Source organism: Stylophora pistillata, chromosome 7 (assembly GCF_964205215.1).
Source record: "Stylophora pistillata chromosome 7, jaStyPist1.2, whole genome shotgun sequence".
NCBI lineage: Eukaryota > Metazoa > Cnidaria > Anthozoa > Scleractinia > Pocilloporidae > Stylophora > Stylophora pistillata.
The window spans coordinates 5,991,384-6,011,661 of NC_142525.1; the positions used below are offsets into that span (position 1 = coordinate 5,991,384).

A 20,278-nucleotide genomic window follows, 5' to 3' on the forward strand; every position below is an offset into this window, starting at 1 on the left:
AATTGGAAGACAACAAAACGCAAACGTAATTTTTTCTTAACAATATTCGCCTAATCCGATCTATTGCTGCATTGAATACCCATGCAACCACTGAATATGTACAGTACTCAGTTGACTCACTCACACAGATAATTTGGTTGGAAAACAACCACATGACCGTTTCAGCACTTAATTCCCTATCGCTTTTATTTCCAGCTCTACGTAGAAAACCCCCAAACACACTTCTTCCTTGTTTCGAGGCCAGAAACTAAGCTCTGCTATCAAACGATATTGAATAGAGATTCGAAGGTATATCAGCAACGGCAGTGTCAAATCACAACCTAAAACTTTCATTAATGAAATAAAGATTTTGGGATATAATAGATATCTTCCCATTTTTATTTTTAAGTAATTTTTTCCCCTTCTTTTTCGTAGGACATGAAAAATTACAGTTTTCCCAAACAGTAGATGTTTAACATGTATAACCTTAATGCAACTTGGTCTTATCTTTCATAAATTTTTAAGAGTTAAAGTTTTTGCAATGGATTGTATTACCCTTCGAATCCTTGGGAAACTATAATGTTTACATTTTGCGTACACCTAGCGGATGTCGAGAAATCTGCAGAGCCTCACAAGAAGAGGGTTTTCATTCATTTATTTCTTGAAGTTTTGTACACTTGGGTTTTGACGGCAAAAAGTTGTCAGAAATGATAAACAGAAGCTATATTCTATCAAGAATTCACATTTTGTGAAATGAATTTTTAGTATTTGACCACTGCATCTGTCTGTTTCAGTAGACGACTCTACTAAGATATTATATCAGATTTAGTACCAGAGGGAAAATCCGTGACTGTTTACTTCCAGCTGTATAGATAAGTCAGTACAACTTCTAAATGCAAACGATCCATTAATAATAATCTTCATTCTTAAACTTAATCATAGTTCATCTCGACGTGTAACTCTTATCTCCGGTCGTCTTAGGCGGTTTGTCTTCCGATCACGTTCCTCAACCACGTTTGCTTCCGGTGGTGACCAATCCGGTTCCTCTTCGTCCAAGTTGTCCGTCTCTTTAAGAGCTCGTTCTAGTTTCTTCTTTTTCAATCGTTGTCTTTCTTTTTCCTCTTCCTCTTCGTCTAGCATTCGCAGAAAATCATAGCCCTCCAAACGCGGTTTCCACTCGCCATCGCTGAAAAGCCCTGTCGTTAAGAATTTCACTTAAGTTCACGAGCCTTTCCGACGTTTGCCGAAATCGGCGTGAAGTATAAGATGAATGATGACTAAACTTGTATAATGGTCTCTAAACAATGGTCACCAAACAAGTCTTACTACCTCAACGGAAAGGAAACAATGCTACTAAAACGTAAAGAATCAATCGAAGAATTGTTACTATAAAATGTAAATTAATTTCGGTTAAGCGCTCCAGCGATTTCTGTATTTTATTTACTAATTTATTTATTTGTCATATTTCAAAGCCTGGCCCAGTTCAGTTTTAATGCTGGTTTTAATAAGGGCCTGTTTAATTATTAACCAGGTAAGTTAAAAATACCAGGGGTTACGTTCCCTACAATTTGCGAGAAGTGCGTGGGCTTTAACGTCCCCAGGCTCGATTTCCGCCGCTCTCTCTCGAGTCCGATCTTTTTCGTTCCTCCCCGAGAAGAGTGGGGGAGGAACGCGGGCTCCGGTTCCTGAACAGGGACTGGTAACGAGCCTATAACGTCCCCTGCTAACCAATACAGAGGAGATGCAGGAGGCAGGGCCTACGGTTTATCGTCCTTCTTTGAGAAGACTAGAATGTCTAGCCATTTGCGTATGTCATAGAAAAGGCAGGACATTCTCCTAAATTATTTTAAGATCCTGAGTGTTGGTCCGGTTTGGAGCTTGAACCCTCGACGTCCCGCAAGGCAGCCCGGGACACTCTACAACCGAAGCAACCCAGGCAGCGGTCAAAAGTGCGATCAGAAAAAAATGGAAATTAGAATGCTCAGCGAAGCAATTCACAAAAAACAAAAAAAACCGCATAGAGTCTGATTAATGAAAACTATTAGCAAACCCCCTTGGAAATTGTTCAGTTCAGTTGAGACGACTCGCTCATTGTCATATTTCTTCGAGATGAAATACCAGAGGCCACAAGAAAAATTTCACAGAAATGTATTAACACTTACTGGTGGGTTGCTCCTTTCCATTGAGAATGCTCTCCACCCAGCCTTTTACTGCTTGTTTTGTTACGTCATTTTTGAAGAGATGTACAGTTCCCTTGGAAAACAATTGATTAATTGAAAATTAAAAAAAATAATTGAAAAAATTGTTATAACAGTTCTCATTACTGATTACCAAATTTAAAAAAAAAAACGCCTGCCGGCAGGAAGTTCATAATTCACCTTTTACTCATACAACCAGTGTGGGTGTCAATAATACAGCGTTTTTTCAAGTGATCCTAACAACCAATCAGAACAAAGGTTGACATCATCATCAGCCAATGAGAATTTAAGTTTAAAACAGGCCAACTGCAGAAACGCGGAAAAACGCGGGTGGCGGTTGGTTTTAATATTGTATCTGATTGGTTGAGAGGATGGCACGAAATTTACGACCAATCACAGAGTAGCGTGCAGCAAAACCAAACAATCACAGATTACGTTCAAGACTTCGATAAAAATTTTTCCTTGGAAAATATTGGACTAACCTTTTCGTGATTTACAAGGACCAAAGCGGGAAGAGACTCACTCGTTCCAGTATAGGACTTCAAGATCTCTGCGTTCACATCTGTGGTAGAATACCTGGAACAATCACACGACCGAAATCTTTACAAAAACGTCCATTGAAACTTACTTGATAATTCATAAGTGATCTCACAAGACTCACATTGCACTCTAGTTCATTTCCAAAAGAACGAAGAAAAACTCAGCCAAGAATATTTCGTCACGAACTCAAAATGGCGTAACGTAGAACTTAGCTCAGAGTCAGACACTAGGTTCTAAGAGAGGAATGGCCCGTCAGCGAAACTTGTTCTGGTGTCAAGTCCATAATCGATGGCCTTCCTTTGATTCACCCGTTTTATTTAACCCTCTAACTCCAAAGATCTGATTGTTTATTCTCCCCTCTAGCTCCACACATTTCCTTCTAAATTAGTTTCAAGAATTTGGTGTTAGATAAAGATTTCAACGGTTAACTGATACGTTTGAGAATTCTCATAGCCTTATTGCTGGATACTGTTCGGATATCAAAGGGAGAATTTATATGTTAATCGCCTCCGCGAGTTAAAAGGGTTCACTGGTCACTGGTTCCCAGTCCTACCATTGGACCTGGTTGTTCGAGCAGCAATTAGCATCAATCAATTAAGGATTCAAGCGTGATTTTTCTCCTGTGATCCATGTATTTATGATAACTGTTGGTGGCATTTAAAATGTTACGGTCAAGCGAATTTAAATGACATAAATGATGGATGATAAAGTCGTCTGTAAAGCCTTCAAAACTAAAGCAATAATTTGCTGCAATCCTGGGTTAACTTAAATCTGTTTTGAAAAAAAGCCCTCATCCCTGGGTGGAGAGAGGCACTGCAAGAATTTATTATCCTGCTCGGAAAGCAGTTACCTTAGTGATGGTAGCCTGCGGGCAGGTCCTAATCATGTGCGCTGCAAAGCGCATGTTTTTCCGCCTGAGGGAAGCCTGGAGACAAATCGGGAAGAGGTTTACCGGGGGGTCTTGCACTAATATCTGTGCTAGACTCCGGCAAACCACTCGCCGACTCGCGTTACTCAAGGCTTCGCAGGAAAGCTCGCGCCCATGTCATATTTGTGAAGGCCCAGGTCATATTTGTGAAGGAGACGAACCTGAAACTTCTGAATCCGAACTCAAGCGCAAAGAGTACTCTATTCCTCTGTTCACTGACTAGAATGCATCAAAACTGAAAAATGCGGTTACTTACACAGGCATCCAGCAGAGGAAAACAGATGGCAACGACCTGTCGCGTGCGAGCCTCGTCATAACAGGAGTGATGACGGAGTCTGCGCTATCAGCTCGGAACACTATCAATAGCGGCTTTTTGTAGGTTAAGTATGTTGGAAGATTAAAAGGTGTCAGCTCGCCCTGCAAAGAAAAGCATCAAAATTCAGTACATGATAGCCTTGGGCGACGCACCCTGATTAGCTTCTCAACCTCAAAATATCCTTTGCGATTCACCACCGAGTAACTCGCGCAGGATTTGCGCTCGAAAATAGTGTATCCGTTGCGAGAATAAATAAGTTAAAATCATCTCGCAAGGTTTAAGTATATAAATTAAAATAACAATTTACCTCGGTGTCGGTGGATATTTACCTCACCGTTTCGCGGCTCGGTTAACGTCCACCACTGGCGTAACTATTTCAAGTTGGAATCTTGAGCCTATGATCTAATTGTTAATCAGTATACATGTAGGTCGTTTAAAAACGGAAACCAAAACTCTACTGACTCATGAAATGTTCTCAAATGATTTGTCCCAGTTCAAATACTTACAAATGACGGTAAGTTTCCTTTTAGAACAAAATCAACAATGGCCTGTGAGGTGAACTTGCGTTCAAAAACGTCCACTGACTGGAAAGGATCATTTCGTTTATATGCCATGATGGCGGGCAGCTTCAGGCCATACTTAGTTGACCTGTAACCAAAAGTCAGCTCACATTAACGCCTAGAGGGTAGCAGTGGTGCATTCCCAAGTAGAGAAAAATAAGACTTAGTCCTCCTCTTTCCTTTCCATTCTCTTTTACTCTCAATAAGCGGGCATTGGGATTTCCGTTTCAGTGGCCATTTTCAGATCGGTTTTTTACGGTTTTTGTACCAAAAAACTTCGGTATTTCGCTTCTAGTTGTCATAGTGGTTTGCGGATTTTCCGTTTTTGAGCATTTGGTTTTTGTTTTCCGCCAAAAATACCAACGGGTTTTCGTATTTGGTATCCGATACAGTTTTCGGTTTTCCCTATTTGGGTTCCGGTTTCTCTTCTATGTTCCTCTTGTCACCACTGTACGGTTTTTCATGCGGTTTTCGATTTTGATCCCATTGTTTTAGCGGTTTCGCTGTTTTGGATGATTTTTTTCTACGGTTTTGAGGTTTTTAATAGCCCCTAATGCCCCCCCCCCCACCCCCCTCGATCAAACATGGCGGCTCGGTGAACGATCCAACTTACAACACCAACTCGCTTTTCCTCATCAGAAACCAGCTCTGCAGGTTTCAACTGAGTAAAGTAAAAATAACAACTTACAGTGTTTTCGCTGTTGCACTTGTAACGTAACCCATAAGAAACTTGCCGCGTAGGGATTTAGCTGCAGCTTCAAAAGCTTCAAATTCTAAAAAGAAGGCAGTACACAGGATAAGAACTGTGAAGCAAATTTTATTAAGGTAGTTACAGTTGATTGACCCATCCAGCCAGAGCTTATCGCGGTTTTTCCCCGTGGATGGGCTTCCCTGAGAGTTTGCCTGCACCCATGTATACTCGGTTGTGACTTAAATGGATGCTCCAAAATGAGGTTTCCGAGTAAGAACTAGAACTGAATAATATATTTTTCGGTAAATAATGAGGTAATAAGCAATATTAGGTTCTAGTCCTTACTCGGAAACCTGATTTCGGAATATCCCTTTAAGTCACGACCCATTTATACTCCGAGGCGAAAACAGCAAAGTAACCTGGCCGGGTCTCCTTGAACCCAGACCTCTCTCAAGCGCGCTACCCGTTGGGCTACAAAGTTATTTTTAAAATCATGAACCAACCTTTTTCACTCTTATCCAAAAACATGCCCACAACTGCTATATCAGTCGCAGTCTTCGCCAGTGAGGGAAATCGACCATCGAAAAACATTTCCACGGCTTCTTTGTTGTCTAGCGTCAGAGGCAGATTATGTTGAAGTCTATCAAAAAGAAAAAAACAGTGATCAAACATGAACCTTGAAAAATTAAATTAGGTTGTCAAATTGACAGAATAATCGATAACAAATAGAAAGAGTGGACAAAATGAGCGAAAGTAAAATTGATTCATTGCCATTGAGGTGAAATATTTTGGAAGAGATAACGAGCTTATATCTCATTCACTTAGCCTGCCTACTTCTCCCCCCCCCCCCCCGCCTCTGACCGACCTTACAATTAGTTCTTTGTCATCTAGTGATCTTACAACAGTCAACGTGGTAGGGGGGGTAAGTCTTCTACGCTGTCCTTGTACGTAAGTCCTACAATTTGATATCAACACCAATTCGGGTACGCTTACAACAAAACCGCTTTAGCCAGATGATCACTATCCAATGGACCTCTGTAAGTGATTTCTCCAGAATCTTTACTGTGGAAGAAACAATTGCGAGTAGTCAGTTAGCAACGAATACTCTTGATTTTTTTCTGAAAGGACCTCTCTTCTTGATGTTACATGACAGTCCTAAACAATCATTTCCTGGTATAGGAAAACGCCAAATAGATAAAACCAAAGGGGATACAGCAGAGTAAGGATTAATACGAAATTTAAATAACAATTTTGAAGCGTTTCAACGGACAGACGAGCTCCGAAGCATCAGCTCTGTCAACCCTTACAAACTTTCGCTTCCTGGGAATCAAGCATTATTTCGTTAAGACCACATGACAAAAAAATGTCCGTTACTTCTCAGGAAGAGTGACACTTACCGGTACATCTTGATCGTGGGATAAACTGTGATGTTATTCGTCTGGCAAACGTCTGTCCAATCAAAACAATTGACACGAGCCAACTTGATGGCGAAGTTTCCCACATCTAAATTACCTGTGCGGAAGATAATCAGCTTCGCTACAGTACCGGTTCTCGTATTCTGTATTATTAAAAACTGGATCATTGGATAATGCAATTCAAGACTTTTTATTGGCTCAGCCGTTATGGTATATGAGCCAATATACCATAATCTAATTTCTGTACATTGTTAAATCCGGTTTCTTCTCACAAAATAAAGTCGAGAAGATTTGTCTAATAGTTTGGGGGCGTTTTTTTTAATAAAACAATTATTCCACTCGCGTTTGTTGGATATGAGATGATTATAGCCAACTCGGCGCTACGCGCCTCGTTGGCTATCTATCATCTCATATCCAACAAACGCGAGTGGAATAATTGTTAATTAAACGCGCGTGTGCTTTGTGATTCTTGAATTACAAGCAAAATAAATATTTCGCCATTTTCATTAACGCTTCAATAAGGGAGGGTGAGATAAATTTCGTTTCGCAAATGAGATGAGATAAGAGGTAAGTTCTGCAGATACTTACTTATGTGGGTCGCAGCGTTAACATATGGTTGTAGAAAAGCTTTACAACGTGCATCCCCTGTAAAGAAAATTAAAATGAAAGAAAGTTAAATATCACGAAAAAAAGCGAAACAATGCATGTAAATCTGATTGTTGAAGTCTAACGGCTTGGGCGCTGAATTCCCGGTCAAGAGGTCTGGGTCATTGTCAAAGTGCCTCTCTCCACCAGGGAGTATAAGTGGGTTACTGGTGAGTTGCCAAAAGAGACTGATGTAATGCAAGGGGGATATAAGCCTGTGCTGGGATAGCATCCCATGGTGGGGGAGGGGGGGGGGAGGGGGTAGAAATAGTCCTGGTCACTTCATGTCACGGAATCGGGATGAGTCGAGCGAGGGCCCACTGACTTTATTTGCTGACTGTACCTTATTGCTATAGAAGAAGGTGGAAGGGATCACGATCAGGTGGAAAAATGTGAACAGCAACATCATCAAAGAGTAAAATCAAAAGTTTGTGTTGCCTTTCTTTTTTTGGGGGGGGGGGGGAGGGAAAGAGGAATTTCTCGCAAAACAATGACTGAAAGTTAAGTTATAACAACCAAGATTGTAAATGGAAACGACTAAACACAATTGACCAATAACAAAGGAAAACAGCCTTGACAGTAAAAGTAACAAAATAATGAATACAATAAAAAAAACCAAAAAAAACATCGCAATAGGTGGAATGATAGAGTTTTATAGTTCGTCCTACGATGTAGTCACTTCTGATAGGCATAGCTACGAGTCTTCTTTAGAAAACTAGGTCGACAGGCCACACGTCATCGTCTATTGGTTGGTTTGTGACAGAAATGAATAAATCGTGAGAAAAACGATACTTTCTTGTTTTGATTGTATTTTTCTGCGGAAAATCACCATTTCAAGAGCTGAGATCAGAGTTAAGATGCAATTTCTTTTTTCCCCAATTTGTTCGAGGCTAAGAGGGTTCTCTCAGTTTTAGGAACACTCAACACAACATACATGGTTGGAAGAAGTCCACGACCAATAAATCATTTTCTTTTTTGATGACATCAAACGTTTTGTCAGTCAATGCAGGCACCAAGCTCTCTGGTACAACGGTGGGTTTTGCCTTCAAAACTGCTGCCGAGACTTCATCGTCTTCTGTCTCTTCCTCTGAAATACAGTTAAAAGAGGGGAAAATTGAAAACAAAATGAGTGGAATAATCCAAAGGACCAAGGAAAGAAGAAAGGAAGGCTCGAGGAGACGAAGGGACGAAGGGACGAAGGGAAGAAGATACAAAGGGACTCAGGGACGAAGCGACGAAGAGACGAGTGACGAAGGGACGAAAGGAAAAAGAGGAGAAGAAAGGACGAAAAGTCGGGCTGAAGAACGGAAGTATTGGCGAATTATTTCTTGGACACTTCGTGCTACACAAGCTGGTCTAAACCTCACTTTGCGTCCATAAGACACGTTATTTCACGAAAGGAAAAACATTTTCTCTTTTCAAAAGGTATCAGTACTAGCATCATACCTGGTAAATCAGCTTCATCCACAGATTCTTCACCGCTTTCAGAAGTCTCCCCTTCACTTTCTTCCTCGTCTTCTAGTTCTTCAATATATTCTTCGCTGTCTTCTTTTTCCTCGTTGGTATACGGAAATAAAATCGGTGCCTCATCTGACAAGCTTGGAGGCAGTGAAACAGGCCTCTTGATCCTTAGAAAATCAGTGATTCATATCAATTCGGGATGTTTCAAACAACAGTTCAATTACGTATGATGCACGATCCTTCGCAGTAGATAGCGCTATTTATGCAATAGCGAAAATCACACCTGAAAAAATCAGGCCGGTACGGCATTCGAACCACTGACCTCTGCGATACTAGTGCACCGCTCTACCAATTGAGCTAACGAGCCATCTGGGAGCAGGCCGTTAAGTTGATCCGTAATAAACCCGTGATGATAAATCAGATACAATGAATATATGAAGTTCATATATTTTGAACTGCGGTATTAAATACGTATGATGCACGATCCTTCGCAGTAGCTATTTATGTACAGGCCTGATTTTTTTCAGGTCTGATTTTCGCTATTGCATAAATAGCGCTATCTACTGCGAAGGATCGTGCATCATACGTATTTAACACCGCAGTTCAAAATATATGAACTTCATATATTTATTGTAACAGTTCAATTAACCACCATTAAGGGGAGCCCCAAATGTTTTGCTTCAATTTGAAAAACAAAACAAAGCAAAAGCAAAGGGGAAACAACGACTTCCCCTCGGGGAAACTTAAATCCTTTACTTGATTTCTCTGAGTTTCCCTATGTGGCTGAAATGATGAAAATAGCCTATTACGAGTGTGTTTGTGTTTACTTTGTATTGTCGGTTATAAATTCCATCATTGCTTCGTATTCGAGTTCACTTGTGTACTGAACGAAATCGTCACTGGACTTGGTCAAATGCAGATGGACAACTGGAAACTTTTCACCCTCCTGAAAAATGACAGAAAGGAACAAATGATAAGTTTTCAAAATATTAACTCTTATCAAGGTTAAGTTCTGCTGATAAATTGTTCTTCAACGCGGCATGACACTTCTCTCAATAAAATCACTTAAATCCAAAACTACACTTGCACTCCTACAATAATATTAACACTTTTAGATGCTTAAGACAATGGCGCACTTTTTTTTAACTGATCGTAGAAAGTCATCCGTAATTACACTCGTATTGTTTTTCTTCGCCCTGTGATTGGTTTAGAAAACTCACGCCATCCTCTCACCAATAAGACGCAAATCTGTGATCGATCACGACTTGGTGACCCGCGTTTTCCGGCGCTTCAAACAGTTAAGATGTATTTGCATTAAGTTTTCATCGGCGCCTTGTAATTCTCTGTTTACAAATAAATCGTTTGTGACAAATTTAGTTTGGTTCTCCGACTGCCGATCGATATTCTGTCTACTGTAAATAAAACTTTCATATTATATTCAGCTGCCTAAATCTCAAGAGACGAATAAATCGTGCCGAAGTCTTGTTGGCAGACGAGTAACAAAGAGTTCGTGACGTTTTCAAAACTTATTTCAAAGAACAATCGCTTACTAACTCCAAACACTCACAAATGTCTTTTTACGCTGCGAAGTCTTGACATATGCAAAGGTGATTCTTCCCTCTCCACCCCTATCAAAAGTGCGAACGATACGTCGTAATGTTTTGGAAAATTCCTCACAGGGTTCGTGATCTGCGAAAAAGAAAAAACAATAACAAAAAAAAAAACAAAAAATAATTTAACAAAGTTGACTCTATTGTTATACGCACGCCAAATACTAGGAAAAGGGGCGAGGGGAGGTTGCCATTTGCAGGGAAGAGGTATGTGACGTATTCAGAAGAGATTTTAGAAAAAATTTGTTACCCCTGAGTAAAAGCGGGTGAAGTTGCTTTGGGCTCTTAGCAAAAAGTCAATGCATTCACTCTGAGCTAAATTGTGGTTACGAGATATTTGAACAATGTGTTGCATACTGTTAGTACGTAAGAAGGGCAGAGATTTTCAGGGAAGGCAAAAGTAGTATGTATAAAGTCGAGAATTTGAAGCTAAGTTGGAGCATCTCGCGGGGCGCAGGCGAAAAAAAAAACAGACGTCTTTCTAACGTATTCAAGCGAGCAAAAGCACAAACGAAGCAAGCGAGATATGAAAATTTCGCGCGGGGGAATGGCGCGTGACTCTTCTCGCTCTCCTTACGTTCGCCTCGCGCTTGCCTGAAAAAAGTCTGAAAAATGACGACAATTGTGTGTGCTGGTCAGAAGTACATGCAGACTCGAACTTAAGAATAGTACACTTGTGTATGTCAATCTCAGTAATTAGTTACCTTCTTGGCAGAAAACCACCATCAAAAAGTCCAGCGCTAAGAGGTAGTTCGTATCCAAGCTTTTCATGGCGTCTTTGTAGCTTGCGTATGTAAGCTTCTGAAGAGAAGAGGCCTCGGCTAAATAAATCGATAAATGGAAAAATCGATGAGCCAATGAATCAATATATCGATTTAAAACAGTATATCAATTTTCATTAGTGTCAAAAGTAGTCCAGGATTGCTTTTGTTTTGATTCAGTTTCTGTGATTGGTCAAGTGACCTAACGTCGCTCTTTCAACCAATAAGATGCAACTGTAAAATCAACCTCGATTTGGTTGTCCAAGTTTCCCGTGCTAAAGGCCGATCACGTGAATCTACTTTGAGTTCTGATTGGTTTCCTCTGAGTTTGACCTAATTGGCCCTTACTATCACACTGTACTGTGGCTTCTGTTCGATATTCAACAAACTTATTTGATATGCACTACAAGATATAGTCAGAGCAGTTGAGTATAAGAGTTCACCTCCCTTGTCTTTCTGTACCTTTGCAAGGCACTCCGTAAGCAAAAAATAAATAATTGGGCTAGTAATATACGGCAGACGTCATCTGCTTTCCTTAATTTGGCTGAAAGCTTTCCTCAGCAGACAACGCAATGCGTTGAAATTAAAATCTTTTCTATTCACCCGAAACAGCCAGATTCGAGATTTTGGTTAAGACTCATTAATAAACTACCGTGGGCCTTTTGTACGCCTTGATATAATGTTCCTGTTTCATTTTTAATCTTAAGTAGAATTAACTACTTTGAAAATAGGTTACTAAATCAAAATTGTTCCATCAGTTCTTACCAATCCTTTTGTGCTCAGCGGAAGGATTGTCTATCAAAGGTTTGACGAAATGTTTCAGATTGTGTGGAGTAAATGCTGCGATATTTTCAGGGAACAATTCAATGTATGTCTAAAGGATTCAAAGGGAAAAAAGGAGACATGGTCAGTGAAGGAAGATAAGTTCATCAAAGGAAAGAAGGATACAAAAATATACGATACAGAAATTGTATGCAAGTATACACTTCTCTAAGTGAAACAAGAGTAGGGGGGAAAAAACAACATGCAAACAAACAAACCAATATTGATAGTTTTAAAAGTAGTGTTGTGTTGAGAACCAAGCCATTAGTAGTTGAAAAAAAATAACGGAGTTTCTTTTTTACCCTTCCGCCTACAGGCCTTCTTCTTAAGACTTCCACTTACAGTTATCAAAATGAGTCTACCTTCAAAAACTTCACCTACAGAACAATCCCGGCCTCCTCCTTGGCATTAGTAGCGTTGGAGCGGGCCCGAGCCTGGGCACCAGCTTTTCTTCGCCCACAGAAAAGTATGAGGCGTTGAACAACGCGAGTCGGCGAGTGGTCTGCAAGGGCGTCTGGTACTGATTATTAATCCTAGACTCCGGTAGACCACTCCCCGACTCGTCTCAATCTTCCCGCGGGCGGAGAAACACGAGTCCTGCGGTACGAATTATCTAAAAGTAAATGTAAGTACCATGTTGACACCACCTCCTTTAGGTGCCACAAAAGCTGCTGTTGGAAAATTGTTGTCTTGTGACAAACCAAACGACGCTAACATGTCTTTTTGGTCGTTTCTATAAAGAGAGGAATTTTTTTATAGGATCAATACTTTGCAGTGAAATTTTTCAAACTGGTATTAAATGACAATTATTGTGTCATTCTCTCTCTCAGAGCCCCCGTCTCCTCCCCCAGTGGTCGATCCGCTGGACAAGCGTCAATGAGGGCTCTCAGCGCACAACACTAACTTTTCAAATGAGTAGTCAAGTGGCTAGTGACAACTTAGATGTTACAACAATTTCAGGTTGTTTACTCACTAAACTGACCAGGGGAAATCGAAAACCCCCAGCCAAAACTGAAATTCTACTAGTCTGTGGCTAGTTGGTTACCATTAGTGGCGAGCCCTGCCTCTGGGAATGTGATGGAAATAAAGAAAAATTTCAATTTAGGGGATTATTAGTTGATCTAATATCACACTCTCCCAACTAACCTCAGACAAATAGTCCTTTTCACAGTTGTGGGCTTGGTGGCCAAGCCTTTGAACAGGAGTGAGGTTAAGGGTGACCTTGTTATGATAGAGATGTTGCTGCTTTTCAAATGCAAATTTCTTTGTTATCATGCTATCTAGAGACAGGTCTCTATCACAAGAAGGGTCACCCATAGCCTCCTCTTGTTTAAAGGCTTGGCCACCAAGCCCACAACTGTAAAACGGACTATTGTATGGCAGACAATAAGGAGAACTACTAGCATGATCTTGGAAGGGAACAGGTTAAGACTGGGGCTAGTTACATAATTTAAAACAGTAAAAGAGTTGCTGTATCTGAGCAACTACATACCTACCCCCCCTTCCCCCCTGAACCAACATTAATCAACTTGTCATTGGTTGAATGCTTTTGGGCTAGGGGAGGGGTTGGGTAAGCAGTTGCTCAAATATTGACATCAAGCCAAGAAAACTCACACATCAACAATTATCATCCCAATGGCTCCTTGAAAGTCTACAGCCATCTGTTCTATCTCTTTTGTGTCAAGTTCAGCAAGTTTATCCGTGAAAATAAACAATTTGTTGACAGGAGGCAACAAGGTGTCAAACACTGTTGTTCTGTTACTTGGAAGAATCACCTGTAAGAGGCATAAAAACGGTGAAGTCAGCTTACAAGGTAAGGATGGCTTATTCTCTGAAGATTGTACCAGTTTCAGCAGTATAAAGCAACAGAGAGTGTTACTACCTCACTGCCCCCCCTGGTGGCAGTTTACTGCAAGGTCACCCCCCTGGCATTTCTTACAAAAGCAAGGGACACATTAAAATGAACCAGCAAAGACTCAGATTGAGAGGTTTTGATCTGGACTCCAGGACTGACAACTCAGTCACTGTGCATCCCAATTATTTTACACCTTGATACTGGTCGATAATGCGCAGTTTAGGTTTGAATTTCTCCCCAGGACCTAACCATATGCATGATCAAACAGAGAAAAATATACCAACTCTCTTTTTCTTGCTTTTGGCATGGAACTCCATTCACAAAATATCTCCCCAAAAAAGCAAATTTGAATTTATTTTTTTTTGCAAAAGCCTTTATATATACAAGGCACACATGTAAAAAAAAAAAAAAAAGGCAAACTTGTTGTTGCAATTGAAAAGGTGTGAAATGAAGAATTGGTAATATAAAAATATTTCTTGCTGCAACATAATTTTGTCACAGCAATCAGCAGACACAAATTCAAACATGGTTGAAAAGAGAGGATATCTAGAAAATTTTACTTCAAGTCCATTAACATTGTTAGGGTTATCTGTTCCATGGATAGTTGTATAATTTTTTTGGTTTTAGCCTACAAGAAAATATGTTGATGAATTCATTTCAAGGGAAAAAACAGAGACAATTTGGCAGGGAAAGACATTTTGGGGTGAGGATGTGATCTAAATTCAAAATCTCCAGACTGCAGATTTTCAGAGGCAGGCATCACCTTAAAAAAATTCTTGATTAAAAATGTACTCACATAGTTTGGAAGGTTTTGGCTCCTAAGGAATCTTATCAATGGAATTTTTTCAACTTTTCCAGTAAACTTGGTGGACGGGCATTTGTCTTGAGTATTTGTAGTTTGTTTACAGTGAAAAAGATGTACAGCTGCCTTTTGGTTTGTAGATAGGCTGTTTGTAAAAAAACAAAATAAGTGAGATCAGTTACTTGCAAATAATAATTAAAGGCAATGATAAAGACCCTAAATTTTCTCCTCGCAGTAGTGTCACTGAATCATTAATTAAGATCACCAAAATAAAGAAAATGGCAGGGATTGTACCCTTTTTCAGAAACAAATTCCTTGGACTTTTTTCAGGATTAATGGATTGATTTTCCTAGGACTCTAAGATTTCAAAATAAATCATTCTTACAGTTTCCCTACATTTCTTATAACAAAAATTTTACTGCTTGAGCAAGCAGACTTCCAAGACTTTCTAGGACGTGTAGTCTTTTTCTATGACTGGAAAGTCATGGAAAAATTAATGTCAAAATAAAATTCAAGGATTTTCCAGGTCTTCCAGGACTTATACAAACCCTAAAATAAAGGCCAACCCAGGAAGCTTTGATTATTAGAGAAAATCTCCTTGTCAGTACCAAAGGACATGTAAAGAGAACAGTATTGAGAAAATGGATACTGATGTTTGGGTGTAAATGTTGACATAAATTGTCACTGACCGCAAAAAAAAAAAAAAAATGGTCAGCTCATTCCACCTGACTAGAGGATTGACAACAAGACATTCAACTAGAAATAATTTCAGAACAAGTTCAGATTCATGAGCTCTTTATATGAAGTTCTCCTCTATTTGCTTCCTTTAGACACACCTCAATGATTTATCTGAGCTACTGGAACTACTTTCTCAACATTTTGACAAATCAGTACAAAGTAGAGTAAGATGTACTTCAGAATTAGCAATGTGACTCTCTTCTGATCTAGGACCTGCACAACAGCACAATTAAACCAAACAGCCCAAAAAAAAATTTTTAAAGCAACGAGACATGTCTCATCCAACTAATTCCTCCTCACTCACCCAATTTTCTTCATAAATTCCACATCTGTTGTGATACCAAAGTGGGCCTCATTTTTTGAGTAATGCACTAATTCAAGGAAGTGTCGATGCTCTTTGTAAAGAGAAAAGAAATAAATTTTGAAGCAATGTGCTTACTCAAACTATAAATAAATGATAATAGTAATAACACACTAATATTCCAAGTTGCAAAAACATACTTCTGAATCATGGCTTGTATAATGCCATGTGTCGTCTTAACCAAAAGACAGACTCATCAGAAACCTATCAGCCACAAAGTCCGTGCATCTTTTTCCCAGTATTTGTGGAATGACAATTTTCATTAATTTGTATAAATTGTAATTTGTGAACATGCATGCCTGGAGAATCTTTCTCCAAGAGAGCATCAGACTATAAAAATCTTAAATTTGCAAACATAAGTTTGGGCACAATGGTCAACCAGTTTTCTTGAAAATTCTGCGAGACAGTAAAGAGTATTTTGGTGGAAATGAAACGTATTTTTTCACAAGTAATCCAACCCTTTTAGATCATCCAAAAATCTCTCTAGATATGGAAGGAATCCTACAGCTCCAGTATAGTTTGTATATACTACGTAGATCTTAATATTAAAAATTTCAGATCTCAAAGACCACTGTTATTATGATGGTAACTTAAGTTTGTGAATTTCTTTCAATTTTGGATAATAAATCTGGAGCCATTTGTGAGTCTTCTCACTGCTAAGAGAGATTAGTTGTTCATGACCGAGCTAGTCAAAAGGAAAATGGAGGTAGTGGGGGACTTGATTGGACAAGAAGCAAATTGAGTTTTCATATTTTCAGAAGCTAGCCACTCTGTAACCAGGAAACAAGTCTAAAGAATATGTAGACAAATGATTGTCAGCTGGTGAAAAAAATTTGCATCAGCAAAAAAAAGAGAAAATTTGATGAATCAGATTTTGAAAGTGCAAAATATTTACTCATAGCAGTGACAGAATCTAGAGGCAAGTCTGTTTTAGATAGCAACCCAAAGTGGTATATGGGTTTCAAGACTTCCAGGTGTTGCCCAAGGGTTTTAATAAACATTATGTAAGTATTTACTTCTGTTAGGCTAGGTTTCAATTCCAATTCTTCTTTACTCAAATATTGACAACAGATTGTCCTACTGTTACGAGGATCAAATTATTTTTACTGAATCTGTCACGCAATCCCAGACTTTTCTAGAATTATCTATAGTCTGTAATATTCCAGAAACTTCTTTCATGTGACTCAGCAGTTTCCAAAAATAGTACAACTTGTAATACGCTATAAATAGTAATAGAACATTCTAGAGAACTAAAGTAAATGTATAAAAGCTGGCTTGTGAGATATACAAAAAAGATTTGCCCGAGGGCTTACCCTCGTGGCTTGCTGACTGAACTTGTGGAAGCTATGATATGACAAGGCTATGACCCTTTGACCTTGCGATATCCGAAGAGAAGAAAGAGATGAAAAAGACGATAGTCGAGAGAGGAAGAAGATAGAGAATATAGAGTTTACTATGGAGTCCTCCGGAAGAGTTTGTGTACAAGGAAAGAATGCGATAAATCAAGAAAGCCAAGCGCTGTGGTCTTCAGTCGGCGGATGTTGGAATTGGAAGTTGATCAAGACGACGAACACCTACACGGCATGAAGGATTGTAAGCCTGCTTTATGAACTGCTTAACTTAATCTCTAACCTAAGTAAATTAGACGATGTAATTGAACTAATTAAATAATAGTTAAAACGGGTAACTGCTTGTTGTTACATTTTTGTTGCGTGCCATATATCGTACTCGGGAGTCTATTTTCATATATGCTTTGTTAGTGGACATTTCTTGGTCATTCGTGCACGTAACACTACAAAAAATGTAAGTTCCTAACATTCCCGCCTGTAAGACAACACATCTTGACAACTGGAGCAAGGGCGTTTAATTTACAAGTAATTGTGAGGGGGGTGTTAAGGCAGGTGTGGGGTGTGACAAACAAACGCGCATTACCTTTCATTCCAAGTCCTCTGACATAACAGAGGACAACGTCTTTCTCTCCCTGACCTTCAGCAAGAACTGCATTCAATGACTTCTCATCAGGAATGTAATGGTAGAAATCATTTAACACAAACCTGAAATAACGACATGAAAAGAAACAAAAAAAAAATTGATTCACCCTTTAGACTGACCAGCATGTTATTTTTTCTTAAAATACAACACATGGATCAAACATCAAGGTCATAAAAATAAAAAAAAAAATGACCACCAACTAATAAAGAAGCCCTTGATTGTGAAACAAATTCTCCTTGAAAACACCTTCTGAAATGTGTAGAAAACAGTATGGAGAATAGGTATTTTGAAGTTTGAATGTTATCAGTTAAGGGATAAACTACTGGTTCTCTAGTTTAAATCTGGGCTCTTTATCAACCACATAAAAAATACAGTCAGAAAGATGAGTGAAAACAAAGTATACCAGTACTTCACTCTTCCCTGGATAGAAATATACAAGTGTAGAATGTACTTGGCAGATTATAGGCAATACTGATGCTTGTTTCAAACAACTAGAGGTTTTTCATAAAAAAAAAAAAAAAAAAAAAAAATTCAATGGAATGCTTTTATTGTGATCTTAACCCTTTCTTACCCAAGATCTTGATACAAATTATCCCAACTGTCTGCCATACTTTTCATATCATTCTAACTACGAGAATTTGATGCAAACTCAGACAAGACTTCTTTGAGATATGTTTTGATCTTCTCATCACCCTTTCTGCTTGACAGTCCAAAGATGATGTAAGGAGAAATTGCAATTTGATCATTGGAGAGAATAAAAGGGTCAGAAGCCCACATCTTTGAAAGTCTTTTAATAAGCAAAAATAAAACAGGAGAAGTAATAGCTGGGTGTTTGTTATAAAGTCAGTAATTTTCTCAAATATCTCAATAAACAGGGCAGTACTATCTGTATGTGTGAATTTACGGAAATCAATTGAATGTATTTGTAAATGGCTATTACATAATTTCAATTTTTCGGTATTGAAAACTGCTAAAATGAGCAAAAATACATAACACCCTTAGGATGACAAATTCTTACCTGCAGCATTAAAGGCTGGCAATAATTTCTACTAGTATTTTTTTTCTTTTTTCCAAGAAATAAAAATCACACGAAAATAACATATAAAAACCAATATATGGGCAAAATCTTTACATGAGCAAAAACCACCTGCGAGGAAGGGATTACAATAAATAAGCAAAGACCTGCGATTGTTATGAAAAATGCAAATCGGAACATACAAAGTTTGGCAATTAAACAAAAGCGAAATTTAACGCGGTTTATGACCATGAATTTTCCACATCAATAAATTCTGCTTCTTTTAAATTTATTCAAGCCGCAAGGAGATAAGGATGTATTGATAATATCGAATTTAGAACCATCCACGTGTACTTTAACTCACAGTCATAATCTCTCCGGCAAGCTTTTTTGATAAGACTTACTGTAAAAGGTTGGCCACGATCGAGTCTTCGTTGAACAAGTGGCTAACATCGATTTCTTCTGAAGGGTTTGGATCGCCCTTCCTGTTGAAATCAATGAAATAAATTTCAAGTTAAAAAGTTAAAAGGTATCTCTATAACTTCATTTTAAAACAATACGCGTTAATGAGTTGCATTTCTTTGTAAGTATTACCTGTACACGTAAATGTTTCGTTCCTTATTAGAACATTGTGGAATGGACTGTTCAGCACAATTTACCTGCAATTCGATAGTAAATAGCATTCGTTTGGGATAATTTCGTCTTTGTTTTAATCTGGGGGGAAGTAATCGGAAGCAACTCTAATTTTGTAAAATATTGATAAAATCGATCCAGCAGCGGTTCCGTTTGACAAGCAACATACAGTCTTTACCTTGCCTAATTCAACTCCAAATGACTCTAAAATGTCTGATGATTTGTCAAATTCTTTGGTAAACTTTGGATGCGCCTGTCTGATTGCTAAAACAAAATATAAAACAGTCCATGAATAACTGCATATTACGAAAACAAGAAACAAATAAACTAAGTATTAATATTCCCCTGAAAGGAAAGAAAGCTTTAGTACGCATAAAGGGAGATTTCATACATGATTTATCGAAGAAAACAGCAATGAAGTCTTGATTCGTAGATTCCCCGATGTTTTTCAAGTCCTCTGAGCTTAGTTCTCTGACAGCGTTGACTCCAAATACAGCTATATAAATACACCAAACTAGCAAAATTGGATACGGATTCCCCAACGCCATCTTTCTTTGGAGCTAAAACGACTTCTGTAAAAACTTAACAATTTATTTGACACGTCTGCCCTCCGGAAGTCTTTTCTTGTTTATGTATCACGTTCCAGTCTCAGTTTATGCTCCGTTGCTGTTAGTCTCGACCAATAACGGGAAGACTCGTATCTCTTCTAAAGGCGAATGTGCTCTCTAGCCTCAGCGCCAATATGAACCGACGTGAGGTCTGTCTATTTTTAAGTGTCGTCTCGATATTTTCTAGAAATCTGTTTCTTCCAAGGCAGGTGGCCTTTTGAATGGAACAGCATTGTCTCACAACACGATTGTTCACGTAATGAGGAAGAAATCTGCATTTTACGTAGTCTCCCTCGCAGCCGTTTTTTTTTTTGGATGTCACGCAACGCTCCCCCAAAAGAACGGCTG

General features: G+C 38.9%; 1 protein-coding gene across 1 annotated transcript; it reads right to left on the reverse strand.

Annotated features, from left to right (window-relative positions):
* Positions 1-617: 617 nt before the first annotated feature.
* Positions 618-20,216, reverse strand: LOC111341974 (thioredoxin domain-containing protein 16). The gene is made up of 25 exons (XM_088727019.1): positions 19,714-20,216; positions 19,501-19,586; positions 19,284-19,348; positions 19,094-19,174; positions 17,615-17,736; positions 15,626-15,716; positions 14,578-14,728; positions 13,541-13,701; positions 12,560-12,659; positions 11,870-11,978; positions 11,048-11,164; positions 10,301-10,422; positions 9,561-9,679; positions 8,719-8,900; positions 8,207-8,359; positions 7,216-7,272; positions 6,610-6,724; positions 6,206-6,274; positions 5,716-5,852; positions 5,210-5,294; positions 4,468-4,609; positions 3,902-4,062; positions 2,660-2,753; positions 2,142-2,232; positions 618-1,175 (listed from the first exon to the last, which is right to left on the reverse strand). The coding sequence occupies exons 1-25, from the start codon at positions 19,868-19,870 to the stop codon at positions 916-918; spliced, it is 3,027 nt and encodes a 1,008-aa protein (XP_088583145.1). The 5' UTR covers positions 19,871-20,216; the 3' UTR covers positions 618-915.
* Between the last annotated feature and the right edge of the window lie 62 nt (positions 20,217-20,278).